We start from the raw sequence: 15,833 nt of genomic DNA on the forward strand, positions 1-15,833 counted from the left end.
AAATGCAAACCAAACGGACAGTTAAAGGAATAGACCAACCTTCGCTGTTGGTCTCATTCACACTTCTGCTCATTAACGAGACACTCACACTAGGCTTTGAAAATACAAACAGGTTTTGGAAACCGAAACGCACCAGGATATGACGCAGCAAAATGCAATATTTCTTCGCATGAGCTTGCGTTTCCGGTTTCACATGTTTGGATGCATTTAAATGGGAGTGAATGGAGCAAGAAATAGAAGGCTTAACACAAGAGAAAATAGTGTTAGGCATGATTGATGTCAAACCTGGCAACCCTATCCGGCTCTTAAGATGAATTCAGCGTGGGATCAGAAGATTAGAATAGAGAATGACAGTGTCCAAATGGTTACCTGTCCTTATGGAGTTGTGACTGACGCTGTTTCAAACTTTGGTTGTCCTGTTTCTGCTGGTCAAACAGAGGTGTGGTAGAGGGGCCAGGAACACTCATAGCACCTGCAATCTGTGAATGAGCCAGCTCAGTCATCTACAAAGACAGCGAGAAAGCGAGTCAACTACACTTTTAATCCTCTTACCTGACATTATAGAGAGAACTGCAGTGCCTTAAGGAAATATAGTATGTAATCTTGTTTCTTTACAGTTGATGTTGTGTTTTACACATTTAAAGAAATGTGTAAAGTGTATATATTATATATCTGGCCTCTTTTTTTATTTCTATTGCATGTCACCTCTTTAATGTGTCGTGCTGTTTCAGCTGTGTGGCGAGCAGCCTCAGTCTGTTGGTTCATCATCTTGTTTGTAGCCTCATGCAGACCTCCTAATGTCTGCTGCTGAGACTGGAGCAAACTTTCGTGCAGCTCTGCATGGGCCTGGAAACCAACACACACATCAACAAAATGTGTGATTAGTTTGATTCATCATAAACTTGATTACCACTGGATTGTTTCCTGAACTGCACCACTACTGAATCTATAGCACCACAGCAAAAGAAAAATCAGAATTTTGAGCTTGCAGTTTGAATTGAATGTAATGTAAAAGTAAACACTGCAGGCATAGTTATTGGCCAATACCGTTATTCTCAAAATGGCAAAATACCGTCTAATTAATCCGTACTACATATACATATCTATCTTTCTAGCACTACAAAAAGTCCCCACCAAAACTCTAATGTGAAAATTTCCTGAATCACAGACAGGACGATTCAGACAGAGATTAAAAAAAGCAGAATGTGGTGTAAGTACCCGTACTGCTCTCTGCCTGCTCCCTTCCAGCTGCCGTTGTGTTTCCAGGGCTTCTTGCTCTGCCTTCATCCTCAGCAGGTAAAGGTCACGCTCATGCCTCTGCTGCTGGGACTGCAAGAGTCAAAGGTTAGAGGTCACTGTCAAAAACATGGTACATGGCCACATGAGCACAACATTAACGTTCTACAAATAATCACTGTGCTAAGGGGCCTGTCTCACCTTCAGAATCTGAGCGAGCGAGACTGTTTCTTGCTGAGCAAGAGACACGCCTCTTACTCTCTCCACATCACTGAGCTGTCGCACTGACTCCTCCACTGCATCCAGGTAACTGAGCTCGGCAGACAGACACTGCTGCAGGACTCCAGGTGCAAACTGCAGCTCTGTTGAGCCTAGGGGGATAGACAGTGTAGTTAGTAATGAATTCTAATTCCAATACTGAAATTCTCCAGAACCAGATATCCATAGCTGGCTTAATAGGCAGATTAGTTGCTTATGGATACTTTATCTATACCAAGTTGTTTACCTGCAGTCCTTTGTTCTGCTCGGGAGCTCCGAGTATGGGGCGAGGGGTTGGATTTAGCCCTGCCAGCTGAAGAGGAGGATGAGGAGGAACTGGGCAGGGCAGTGTGAGGGGGGCTTGACCCTTGGGCAGACCCTCTGACTGGGATACTGTCACCCGGAGACAGCCGAGAATAACCAGATCCAGCTGGAGAAGTAGTTGTACCAGACCTTCGGGGAGATTTATTTTCTTCTGAGCCAAAACTAACAAAACAAGAAACAAAAAGAGAAAAATACTGATGAATTATCAATTATAAAATTACTTTGTCAACAGAGACAGCGGTTGCAACATATTTTAGTTCTGTGATGTGATGTTTTTCTGAATGAGACAGGATTCAATGGAGAAAAAAAAAAACAAAACAAAAAAACGTAGGCCATGATTTATTTATTTTTTAATCAGGAATTGATTGGATTGAGAAAAGTGGGCAACAGAACCAGATCTGAATTAGAGTTAGCAGTCAATTTTGGAGGACTACCATCCTCTTGTAACAACGCTGGCACCCGTTGGTTGATTGATGAAAAGGAATGTAATTTCAGAGGTGGACAAAGTTATTACATTTTGACAAAAAGATTATGAAGACAAATGTTTTTCTTTGGAATAATGTGCACTAATGAAGAATGCACAATAAGACCAGGAACATATAAGTTTGAATGTGCATGGATAGTCGTCACTCGGTTAACAGTATGGCGCCCCTTTATTCAAATACCAAAATCACTATTCAGTTATTCTATACATGCAATAGAGGTCTGTAACCTGTCCCGAGCCCGGAGGGACTGACAATCGTCAGCTTTCGGGCCGGGTTCAGGTCAGTTTAAGTATAAGGTGAGTTAGGGGCTGTTTACATGTGTTTTTCCGTGCATCTGCTCTGGTTTTCCAATTGTTTTCCTATGATAACATGAGTTGGACGAAACATCTTTGACTCTTACGCCGCATCTGGTTTTTTTCATTATCTTGTGCAGGACCACCGCATTTTTTAGACACTGTGTCAGGTTAAAAATAACTTTTTATAAACGCATCTTGAGACAGCTTCATTCGATTTCATTCGTTGCTCTGCGTTTAGTGCAGGTGTCACAAAGATTTAACGTTTTGAAGTAGTGCAGGTTGCAAAGAGGACTTCATGTGTCTGTTACACACGATTCTCCATTGTTTTTCATCCAACAAAGTTTTAGTGCTTGATAAACGTAAGCCAATTTTTTTTACCTTTTTCTCTTGTGCATACTTACGACCAATAATTCGACAAGTTCAATGCTTACACATTTAAAACTAAAAGCATCCCAAAAAGTCTAATAAAATCTGCAGCAGTGTAACACAATGCACATGACAATACTAGCATTCACCTGGGTAGAGCACATATCAGGTTTGGCACCATGCACCTCCCTAATATTAAGCAAATAAACTATATTTTGATTTCATGTTAAAGCTGAAGTATGTCATTTCTGCACCACTAGCACCACCGAATGGAATTACAAAAATAAACAATATTTTCAAAATAGCTTTCCGAATGCACCTCCCATCTGCCATTAATCAAACAAAGGGATACTCCCTTCCCCAATTTATGCCATTGGTTGAGTAATGTTGCTGGGACAGGTCTAAGACGGGTCGCTCAACACACACACAGGAATTTTTATAACGCCACAAAGCCAGAGTTTACAGTTTTCAAGAAACTTTACCTATGAATGGCAAACTTATATAGTTGTCTCTGCATATTAAACTGTGGTAGGAGAGTATTTTAACACTGAAAAAGTTATATCCTTCAGCTATAACTTTTTTCAAATGAGCAAAAATGCATCTTTTAAAGAACTGATTGCAAAGGTTATCAAAAGAAACAGTCTTTTCTAGCTAAAAACTCTTCACACAGAATGACTGTTGAGCTGAATGGTGCAAGCTGCTATACAGTGACAAAGAAAAACAAAAGAAAAACCTCGAATAGATTGGGGTGCCTCAAATGGCAATTTAGATGCTTTAAATATCCTTAATCCCAAACAATGAGGATTTTGTGCTGCTGGGGTATGGAGAGGAGGTCCAGGGAGTATGCCGATCATGGGGGTAACCCTTAAACTTATGCTAATCCAGCTCTTGGCTGGTGGATAGATGAGGATATGGCTCTTTGGATGCTGAACAGGCAGGAAGGTATGAGGGAAATCTGACTCATGGGCTACAATAAATGCCACAGGGAGGCTCAAATGTCACACTTGAGAAAAATATCTCCTTGGCAATGAGCCTGACCTGCAGCACAGATAACTGGCTGAACAAAAGAGCCAGTGTGTGTATTCTGCCTCCCGCCTCCTTTTACGGCTACAGCAGACCGAGCACTGCACATTTAGTAGCCCTAATATTGACTCTGGCACCTCTGGGTACAGCTGTAATAATTATGAGAAACAGGAGCAATGTGGATATCATGTTTAAAGATATTTCCGTTCTGAAACAGCCTATTTGCATATGTCTGAGTTCATTTCCGGTGACTTGCAGACTAGCAGAATGATAATAAGAGATGACTGCACTAGTTACTCTGCTTAAAGGAAAGTACTAACTTTTATCTTTTTAAGACTGCATCATGGTCAACTTTCAAAAATAGCATGAGGGTACATGCATCAGGCCGTTCCATTCAAATAACAGTAGGGGATTTATTTTACATTCATTTGAATTATTACATTATTGTTGAAATAACATTCATTTAAAAAGGTACTTATTCGCAACAGAGCATTGTTGAAAAATTGTAATCAGGAAAAACAAAAATTGTTACAAAAAGCAGTATAAGTTGTTGTTTGCCATTGTTTTAGGCCCAATTGTAAGGTTGAATCTACTGTATGGGAGAACTTTGTTTGGTTTCCAACATGTCAACCAACATACAGTTTTACTCCCAAAGCTTTCTGCAACCATTCCACACACTAGCTGATCTTCTAACAATGCATACATTGTATCAGCAAATGCATTTATCAGTATTTCAGTGCCATGATCTTCCAGCTACACTACAGGAGCTCCCTACAGTGTTAAACAAGTCGTACCTGTGGATGGAGTGGGCTGAGGCTCCCCCTAGTGTGCCATCTGTGTCAATGCTCATGTGAGAGCTTCGACTGGATGCTTTCTCTGAACTGCTCTTTTTGAAACCCTCAGCAGGGAGATCATTGCCTGCAGAGGACGTTTTTCTCTGCACCTCCAGCAGGCTCTTCTCTGATGCTGTAGGAAGGAAAACAGACATAAGAGCAGAGACACCGATTTTATGCTGCATTACCCTGAAGATCATATGACGTTTTGAAGCTTATTTGGATTTCTGGCCCTGCGGTCGAAGTGTATAAGTATATCTGACCTCTCTTGCTGCCTGAGCTGGAGTGTGGAGAGGAGAGGGGTGTGAGGGTTGGTGAATGGTGAGATCTCTCTCTGCCGCTCAGCACCACGTCAGAGGGACTGAACCTACCATGGCTCTTACTGTGGAGAGAGGGCATTAGGATCCATGTTAATCTTATATACAATGATACAAAAGATGTTATGATGCTGTACTAAACTTGTCCAGAAAGACACCATGTTCAAAATAGCATATTGTGCACAGTATGCATAGAAAACCTGGAAGACCTACTACATTTTCCAAAATGTGCAGTACACTGCACAGAATGCCGTTTCTCACAATGCAACATGCTCAATTTGACCTTCAATTTCCAGTGTGACGAATAAACCAGAAGTTCTTACAGACACTAATTTTTAACCTCTTTCCTGACTCATTATGAAGAATACACGTTTACACAAAATTCCATTAAAAAAAGCAAAATAATATCTATATTTCCAAGATAACTGGATGCCACTCAAATGCAAGCTTATGAGGTCATGCGATTGACGACAATGTAGCATAGTACAGCTTAAAATCATGAAGTAATGCCTGTTTAACTTCCTATTTTTAATTAAAAGTAGTTAGTATACAGTGTGTACTGCAGAGTATTACGCGAATAGTAAGAAAGTATTCCCTTCTGAACATATCCAGAATCAAAGTTTAATCTTTGAAAGGTATAGTACAATGATAGAGCAACACTGCCCCCTTCAGGTAGATCCCCAGAATTCTGCAAGTGTTTACATTCTTAAATTGAAGACTTGTTGCTCTAAATAACACAAAAAACAAACAAGTCTGTGTTCTAAAATGCCCAGACACGGTATTGATATCAACTCTATCTGTAGCTGACATTTATATTTGGCCTATATGTTGTGTTCAAATGTGCATTTGTTTTGCCGTTGAGTGGGCGGAACCAATTAACGTGGAACCTTTATTCACCCTAGAGTAATAAGCAAACACAACAGTCAGAGATGCGGGTTTCACTCGTTAGCACACTCATTAATAAAAGGTGAAGTCAAAAGAAATTGTTAGGCATATTAATGCAAAGTGAAGAATTATTCATGTTTTGTTACTCCCTTCTGTATAAGCAGCCAATGAGTTCTCACGTCGTGTCATGTATGGTGTCGAGTCCAATGTCTTCACGTCATCAACGTTGATGGTGAATGAGGAAATAAAACTTCTGAAACCATCAGTCAGTAAAAATTAAGAACTCTTGTGCTCGTAAATTATTGGAGGGAGCTACAGTGAGAACTCACTGCTCATCGCGGAGTAGGAGAGAAAGAAGAATCCAGCCAACATTAATGCAAGTCTTAGAGCTCTGGTAAATCCTGTTGTCTGCCAGAGAAGAGCGTCACATGTTCCAGTTACCCATGAAGGAAGAAACACACAAGTTGAAGAGCAGTGCAAGGTCAAGACCAGCTATAAGATAGGTGCAATCAAGTTTAAGTAAAGGTACCTAAGGTGGTCTAAACATTGTCAAATGCTAAAAGAGACTGTTTAAGTGTCATAAGGACTGGATATACTTGTGCCTTTCATAAGACATGATGGTATTATGTGTGTACATTTTTTAATGCAATTTAATTGTTTGTATGGATGTGTACATACAGGTGCATCTCAATAAATTAGAATGTCGTGGAAAAGTTCATTTATTTCAGTAATTCAACTCAAATTGTGAAACTCGTGTATTAAATAAATTCAATGCACACAGACTGAAGTAGTTTAAGTCTTTGGTTCTTTTAATTGTGATGATTTTGGCTCACATTTAACAAAAACCCACCAATTCACTATCTCAAAAAATTAGAATACATCATAAGACCAATAAAAAAAAAACATTTTTAGTGAATTGTTGGCCTTCTGGAAAGTATGTTCATTTACTATACATGTACTCAATACTTGGTAGGGGCTCCTTTTGCTTTAATTACTGCCTCAATTCGGCGTGGCATGGAGGTGATCAGTTTGTGGCACTGCTGAGGTGGTATGGAAGCCCAGGTTTCTTTGACAGTGGCCTTCAGCTCATCTGCATTTTTTGGTCTCTTGTTTCTCATTTTCCTCTTGACAATACCCCATAGATTCTCTATGGGGTTCAGGTCTGGTGAGTTTGCTGGCCAGTCAAGCACACCAACACCATGGTCATTTAACCAACTTTTGGTGCTTTTGGCAGTGTGGGCAGGTGCCAAATCCTGCTGGAAAATGAAATCAGCATCTTTAAAAAGCAGGTCAGCAGAAGGAAGCCTGAAGTGCTCCAAAATTTCTTGGTAAACGGGTGCAGTGACTTTGGTTTTCAAAAAACACAATGGACCAACACCAGCAGATGACATTGCACCCCAAATCATCACAAACTGTGGAAACTTAACACTGGACTTCAAGCAACTTGGGCTATGAGCTTCTCCACCCTTCCTCCAGACTCTAGGACCTTGGTTTCCAAATGAAATACAAAACTTGCTCTCATCTGAAAAGGAGGACTTTGGAACACTGGGCAACAGTCCAGTTCTTCTTCTCCTTACCCAGGTAAGACGCCTCTGATGTTGTCTGTGGTTCAGGAGTGGCTTAACAAGAGGAATACGACAACTGTAGCCAAATTCCTTGACATGTCTGTGTGTGGTGGCTCTTGATGCCTTGACCCCAGCCTCAGTCCATTCCTTGTGAAGTTCACCCAAATTCTTCAATAGATTTTGCTTGACAATCATAAGGCTGCGGTTCTCTCGGTTGGTTGTGCATCTTTTTCTTCCACACTTTTTCCTTCCAATCAACTTTCTGTTAACATGCTTGGATACAGCACTCTGTGAACAGCCAGCTTCTTTGGCAATGAATGTTTGTGGCTTACCCTCCTTGTGAAGGGTGTCAATGATTGTCTTCTGGACAACTGTCAGATCAGCAGTCTTCCCCATGATTGTGTAGCCTAGTGAACCAAACTGAGAGACCATTTTGAAGGCTCAGGAAACCTTTGCAGGTGTTTTGAGTTGATTAGCTGATTGGCATGTCACCATATTCTAATTTTTTGAGATAGTGAATTGGTGGGTTTTTGTTAAATGTGAGCCAAAATCATCACAATTAAAAGAACCAAAGACTTAAACTACTTCAGTCTGTGTGCATTGAATTTATTTAATACACGAGTTTCACAATTTGAGTTGAATTACTGAAATAAATGAACTTTTCCACAACATTCTAATTTATTGAGATGCACCTGTATATTAAGAAGCTAAGAGTGAATGCATACTTTAATATAATTAATTTAATCTATCAAAAAGTGGTGATTGCATTACTTCTTGAGAACACTTAAGTAATGCTGTAAGCATTAGCTACATGCTACATAAGCTATAGGTTCATTTAATGTCAATTAAGACCTAAAGTGTAATACATGACTACAAGACTAATTTATTCAAACAAATAAGGCAACCAAATAACCTAAATGTCAGACTCAAGTGAGTTGTCTGGGGATGACAGAGAGAGAGCATGTCCAGCTGTGGAGGCTTCACAAGAAGAGCCACAAAGTAGTAAGAAAGTCCATAAACTAAATGAAAAGGACAAGAACTGCATGATGAAACACTGAAAAGACTTGAATGTCGATTTAGAGAAAGCTATGAGGAGTGGAAGTCACTCGTTAAAGAGGGTAGATGGTAGCTGAATGAACACCTGTTCCAATGATCTGCTGCAAAATATTATTACAAAGGTAACTAAAGCCTCCGCAGGTTTAAGCATCGTGTATGAAAATATACATCAAATTGGCATTCCTAGCCATGACTCATCATAGGGTGGACTTGTGAAGCAGTTACAAGAACAATTGTTGAGACAGTAAAAAGTCGTGTTGAAGGAAATTAAGAAGGTGAAACTCCCCACTCACTGAGTAGTATAGATACAATAGCATTAGATAAGACAAGAAGCTGCTGCTGAGGTCGCTGCTAACAAAGCCACTCTAGAAGTCTTGAGAACAAGATCAGCATCTGGAAGAGCTTCAGAGACTTGAAGCTGAGAATAAAAGGCAAATAGAGGAGCAAGAAGCTGATGCTTTGAAATGCTGTGAAGCTAGGTTGAGAACCATGCTAGAGATTGAAAACGTGGCTAGACAAAGGGTTTTAGAAGATAAGCGTCGAGAACTGGAATGTTTGGAGATGCTTAAGAAATTAAATGCTGCCAAGGCGCGCATGCATGTGGATGAGCAAAGTGAAGTCTCAGAAGAAGAGATGAAAGAGCTACTCCACGACTGTGAATCTATAAAGGAGAACAAAGAATTAAAAATGTAAAAAATTCTCAATCCAGAATTATTCCCCACAGAGAATCGTGACAAATCCACAAAAAGAGGACAGCACTGCAGCTCTTGTCAGAGAGTTCTAGCAGAATCAATCAGTGCAAATCAACTCCATGTACCAGAGCCAGCAACCTTCAGTGAAGACCCACTTAGGTTTAACGACTAGACGGTTTCGTTTCAGACTCTAATAGATTGAAAACCATACCCACGGCAGAGAAGATTTGCTACCTACAAAGATATGTAGGTGAATCTGCCAAGAAGGCTCTGAAAGGTTACTTTCTGCTGTGCACAGAGTCAGCTTACCATGCAGCTTGGAACATTCTGGAAGATATGGAAACCCATTCCTCATAGCTACAGTGCTGTGAAAAATGATTTGCCCCCTTCCTGATTTCTTCTATTTTTGTGTATTTTTCATACTGAATTGTTTTAGATCTTCAAACGAGATATAACATAAAGCAAAGGCAACCTGAGTCAACACAAAATACAGTTTTCAAATAAATTTTTTATTGAAAAGTTATCCAACACCCATATCACCCAAGTGAAAAACTAACTGCTCCCTTAAACTTAATAGCTGGTTGTGCCACCTTTAGCAGCAACAACTGCAACCAAATGCTTCCAATAACTGCTGTGGTGGAATACTGGCCCACTCTTATTTGCAGAACTGCTTTAGTTCAGCCACACTGGAGGGTTTTCGAGCATGAACTGCCCGTTTAAGGTACTGCGACAGCACCTCAAATTGGATTCAAGTCAGGACTTTGACTAGGCCACTCCAAAACTATCATTTTGGTTCTCTTGAGCCATTCAGAGGCGGACTAACTCCTATGCTTTGGATCATTGTCATCCTTTAAGATTTTCTGGTACAGCAGAATTCATGTTTCCCTCAATTACTGCAAGTCGCCCCAGCCCTGAAGCAAAAAAGCACCCCCACACCATCACTCTACCACCACCATGCTTGACCGTAGGTATGATGTTCTTTTTGTGGAGTTCTGTGTTTGATTTACGCCAGATGTAACGGGATCCCTGTCTTCCAAAAAGTTTCGCTTTCAACTCATCAGTCCACAGAACATTCTCCCAAAAGTTTTGAGGATCAAGGTGTGTTTTGGCAAAATTCAGACGAGCCTTAATGTTCTTCTGGGTTAGCAGTGGTTTTCGCCTCGCCACACTTCCATGGCTGGCATTTTTGCCCAGTGTTTTTCTGATAGTGGAGTCATGAACAGTGAACTTTATTGATGTGAGAGAGGCCTGCAGTTCCTTGGATGTTGTCCTTGGCTTTTTTGTGACTTCCTGGATGGAATTTTGGAAGGTCGCAAATTCTGGGAACGTTCACTACTGTGCCAACATTTTTCCATTTGAAGATAATGTCACTCACTGTGGATATTTGGAGTCCCAGAGCCTTTAAAATAGCTTTGTAACCCTTGCCAGACTGATGTAATTCAATCACCTTTTTCCTCATCATTTCTGGAATTTCTTTCGACCTTGGCATAGTGTGCTACTGGGTGAGACATTTTAGCCAAATTCATGCTGCTGAAAAAGTTCTATTTAGGTGTTGATTTGATTGAACAGGTCTGGCAGTAATCAGGCCTGGGTGTATCTAGTCCAGCTGAACCCCATTATGAATACAGTTTCATATATTTGGGGATTTAGTAACTAAGAGAAAATACTTTTTCACACAGGCCCAGTTGGTATTGGATAACATTTTTGCTTCAATATATAACATTATCATTTAAAACATGTATTTTGTGTTTACTCAAATTGCCTTTATGTTAGCTTTTGTTTGAATTTTGGAAACAATCTAGTATGAGATATACACAAAAAAAGGAAGAAATCAGAAATACTTTTTCACAGCACTTTAAGTCCGTTAGAGACAAACTTCATGCATAGCCAAAAATAGGCCCGAAGGACAGTCTGGAGCTTAGTAAGTTTGAAGATTTTCTCTGTAGCTGTGAGGCAGCCAATCCTCAGATTAAGGGCATTGAGGTACTCAATGATTGCAATGAAAACCAAAAAATTATTGCCAGGCTTCCACAAGATGGAATAGAATAGTCTTGGAAACTGAAGAAGCTACAAACACATTTCCCAGTTTGTCAATTTGTGAAGTTTCCCACGAAAGAGGCCACAATCACTTGTAATCCTGTAACTTCTCTTTATGCTTTGAAACCATGTGACAATGAAAAGATAAGGAGATCAAAGAATCGAGGCCCTGGAGCAAAGGTGTTGGCAATCAACTCAGATGAAAAGTTCACCTTTGCAAGTTGTGTCTTCTGTGAAAGACAAGGTCACAGTCTTCACAAGTGTTATTAGCTTATGGAGAAAAGAGTCGCAGAGCTTGTTCAAGAAAGGATGTTGTGCTTCGGCTGTCTGAAGTTCAGTCACCGTTCAAAGTTCTGTGAGAATAGGAGTTTCTTTGGCATATGCCAAAAGAAACATCCAGCTTGTCTCCATGAGGACCATTCTAAAATTTAAAGAAAGCAACAGAAGACTGAAAGGTCAAAGGAAAGAGATTGTGAAGTTCTTGTGTATGCGCTCCTTGACAATCAGAGTGATCCAACCTTCATTCTTGGAGACAGCAGAAACACTCAATATGAAGGAAGAAGTATGACTGAAGCTCTCTACGATGGCTTTAAAAAATACAGTCGTACATTGTCGTAAGATGATTGGTCTACAGGTTAGCGGGTTTTACTCCCAAAGGAAAATCCCTCTGCCAGTAACATACTTATGAGAGTTCATTCCTGCAAACACCGACCTAGGCTGGAGCGTAGTTGGCTATGGTAATCCCCACATCGACTATGGCGATGCCATCGGAGTAAGTCACCAAGTTATTGTAAGACAAGTGATGCCAGGTCTTCAATCCTCTTTCAACCTCAAAGGTGATGTGCACTATGTCTGCCGAATACAGATTATAGTAGCAGTTACACCACTAGAAATTAAGGTGCTTGAATCTGACTTCAGTGAGAGAGATGTCGCAAGAGGATCTTTGTTTCCTGTCAAAAATGAAAGATGGCATCAGACTCAAGGACAAAGTTCATAATGAAATACCACTACCATTTAAGGAAGTAAGGCCCAACCAGTTAAACAATAGGGCATGTGCAGAGCACCATCTTAAATGCCTGGACAGACAGCTTAAGAGGGATAAGCAGTACTACAAGGACTACACAGCCTTCATGGATGAAACCATGTAAGCCCGTGGAGATGCAGAGAAGGTTCAGCACAAAGAAATCGAAAGGTATCCAGCATGGTACATTCTGCACCATGGGGTGTATCACCCACAAAAGCCTGGGGGTTCAAGGTTTCAAGAGACATCCTTAAATGATCATATCCTGACTGGTCCAGAGTTGACAAACACCTTGGTGGGCTTCAGGTATCATTTCAGAAAGGGTCCAGCAGCGATCATGTGCAACATAGAACACATGTTTCATCAGTTTCACGACAAAGTAAAGACCAAAATTACCTGAGATTCATGTGGTGGAAGAATGGCGATCTAGATTCTCAACCTTCAGTGTACCGAATGAAGGTTCACTTGTTCGGTGCAGCTTCATCACCTGGCTGCGCCAACTATGGCCTCCAGCATCTTGCCACTGAAGGACAAGGACGCTTCAGTGAAGACTCCATTGAGTTCATACAAAGGAACTTATGTTGATGATGGATTTACAAGCGTATCATCTGAAGCTGAAGCAATCAAGCTTGTAAGGGAAGCAAGAGAACTCTGCAGAACCAGTAAACTTAAACTTATGCAGCTGATCTCTAACAGCAAGGATGTTATCACTGGGGGTGTAAATCAGACGTTTCATTACGATACGATCTTATATCGATTATCTTGGCCTACGATCCAATATTTGCAGATACTTCAAAGTCTGCTGCGATACAATTTCGATTTGATTCGATTCAGAGCCTTGTGATCGATATTCCGATAGTATGTGCCCTATTTTACACAATCAATTAAAAAAATTTTGTCCTAAAAAAAAAAAGTGCAAATTTTGTATCCACATTGGGACATCCACAACAAAATAAGGTACTTCAGATGTTGAAAAAAAATTATACAGATAGTAATATAAAAAATAACGTCACACACACAAGTGATCATCAATCATTTGATTACAGCTTATTTTTCAGTTTAATTCAATTCAAAATACTTACTTAATCATGACTTGTTTCCAACTATCCGTGCTATCCGCGGCTTTCTTGGCTACAACTTCCACAGTTGTAATGAAAAATTCTGTTACAGTTAACTGGGATAAATGTTTGTAAGGGTGATGCTGTGTAAAGTCTTATAACTGATGCTAGTGCTGAGATGGTGATTTCTCTGTCCCTCATTAGTGTTCAGAATGTCGGTGTTATCAAGACATTTCACATGATGATTGAACTGCTCCAAGGTACTTTTAAATAGCAATTTCTCATGTAAAATTCAAATGGGTCGCATGCGCAACGATATCGATGGAAGCCAGAATTAATCGCGCATGTGAGCCGCTCTGTGTTTGTCACGAGAGCTCGCATTTTAAGGAGCGCCCGGTTGACATGCTCGCACTGATCCTGTCACTTGGGCTCACGTTTCGCGGGAAGCCCAGCTGACGCGTGCGCACGCCGCATGGATAGCAGAGCACAGTTTGGCTTCAAAGACCCCGCGCACATCTGTGTCCCACATGAAAAGCATATTTAGCGCTCAAAGTGAAATGAATGTAATAAGGTTGCTACATCGCTTGCGTATGGACGTGGCTGACATGAGAGTATTAAAATAAAGGTACATCTTAAAAAAAACGTCTATATCGATATTTACGTGTTGTATCGTTAACATTGGATCATTGATTACTGAATCGACACACTGCTAGTTATCACCTCAATTCCTAAAGAGGAGCATGCTGAAAGGGTTAAGGATTTGGACATGGTTCTGGGTGAGTTGTACATGGAGAGAGCACTTAGTGTTCAATATTGCATTGCATCCGACAAATTCCAGTTCAGAGTCATTGTTAAGGAACACCCAATCACCCGCAGAGGAGGCTTGTCCACGGTGGCCTCGGTATTTGACCCGCTTGGGTTTGCGGCACCATTCATCCTTGTAGGGAAACAAATCTTGCAGCAGATGTGTCGTGAAAAGGTTAGTTGGGATGACTTGCTTCCAGATGATCTACTGCCTCAGAGGGAATTCTGGCTTCTAGATCTACAAAATTTAGCCGATGTGAAGATCCAACAATGCTACATTCCATCAAACATCAAAGTTAAGCATTACGAACTTCATTTTTCTGACGCTAGCATCTCAGGCTATGGGGAGTGTTCAAACCCTCAGTACATCAGCACAACAGGAGAAGTTTATTGCTCACTAGTCATTGGCAAGTCAACAGTCGCTCCTACGAAAGTAATGACCATACCAAGACTAGAGCTTACAGCTGCTGTGGTAGCTATACGAACAAATTATATGCTCAAGAAAGAATTAGAGATAGAAGGTCTACAGGAATACTTCTGGACTGACTCAAAGGTCGTCATTGGCTACATCAATAATGAAGCCAGAAGATTTCATGTCTTTGCAGCCAATCGCATTCAACGCATCAAGCTGTGCACAAATTCAGACCAATAGCAATATGTCACCTCTGATAAGAATCCTGCTGATCATGCATCCAGATGTCTCACAGCAGAACAACTCGCAGCATCCAACTGGTTCACTGGCCCAGGCTTTCTTTGGCAGAATGAACTTCCCAGGAGAGAAGTCAAGGTGGGAGAGATTTCGGGTATTGATCCAGAGCTTCGCAAAGTCCAGGTTCTTGTTACCCAGGCAAGAGAAGATCATTGTTACAACACCTCTGCAAGTTCTCCAACCGCACGAAGGTGGTGAAAGCCAATGTCAGACTTACAGTTGAAGTCAGAAGTTTACATACACTTAGGCTGAAGTCATTAAAACTCATTTTTTAACCACTCCACAGATTTAATATTAGCAAACTATAGTTTTGGCAAGTCGTTTAGGACAACTACTTTGTGCATGAAAAGTAATTTTTCCAACAACTGTTTACAGACAGATTGTTTCACTTTTAATTGACTATTTAACAATCCCAGTGGGTCAGAAGTTTACATACACTAATATAACTGTGCCTTTAAGCAGCTTGGAAAATTCTAGAAAATGATGTCAAGCCTTTAGACAATTAGTCAATTAGCTTCTGAAAGGAGGTGTACTGAATTGGAGGTGTACCTGTGGATGTATTTTAAGGCCTACCTTCAAACTCAGTGCCTCTTTGCTTGACATCATGGGAAAATCAAAAGAAATCAGCCAAGAACTCAGAAAAAAAAATTGTGCTCCTCCACAAGCCTGGTTCATCCTTTGGAGCAATTTCCAAATGCCTGAAGGTACCACGTTCATCTGTACAAACAATAGTACACAAGTATAAACACCATGGGACCACGCAGCCATCATACCGCTCAGGAAGGAGATGCATTCTGTCTCTTAGAAATGAATGTAGTTTGGTGCGAAAAGTGCAAATCAATTCCAGAACAACAGCAAATGACCTTGT

The 15,833-nt window shown here is 40.6% G+C and overlaps 1 protein-coding gene across 8 annotated transcripts in view; it reads right to left on the reverse strand.

Annotated features, from left to right (window-relative positions):
• Positions 1 to 15,833, reverse strand: part of cep350 (centrosomal protein 350) — a 64,080-nt gene that overhangs the window by 25,290 nt on the left and 22,957 nt on the right. For 7 of the 8 annotated variants that reach the window (XM_051652910.1, XM_051652916.1, XM_051652909.1 and 4 more), the window contains exons 15-21: positions 5,085 to 5,203; positions 4,783 to 4,954; positions 1,742 to 1,980; positions 1,438 to 1,607; positions 1,219 to 1,329; positions 706 to 846; positions 370 to 503 (exon numbers count right to left, since the gene is read on the reverse strand). In XM_051652910.1, coding sequence (XP_051508870.1) covers positions 370 to 503; positions 706 to 846; positions 1,219 to 1,329; positions 1,438 to 1,607; positions 1,742 to 1,980; positions 4,783 to 4,954; positions 5,085 to 5,203 — 1,086 coding nt within the window. The remainder of the gene's footprint in view (positions 1 to 369; positions 504 to 705; positions 847 to 1,218; positions 1,330 to 1,437; positions 1,608 to 1,741; positions 1,981 to 4,782; positions 4,955 to 5,084; positions 5,204 to 15,833) is intronic. The other variant, XM_051652914.1, reaches the window with a different exon arrangement.

Source organism: Myxocyprinus asiaticus, chromosome 24 (genome assembly GCF_019703515.2).
Source record: "Myxocyprinus asiaticus isolate MX2 ecotype Aquarium Trade chromosome 24, UBuf_Myxa_2, whole genome shotgun sequence".
NCBI classification, from domain to species: domain Eukaryota; kingdom Metazoa; phylum Chordata; class Actinopteri; order Cypriniformes; family Catostomidae; genus Myxocyprinus; species Myxocyprinus asiaticus.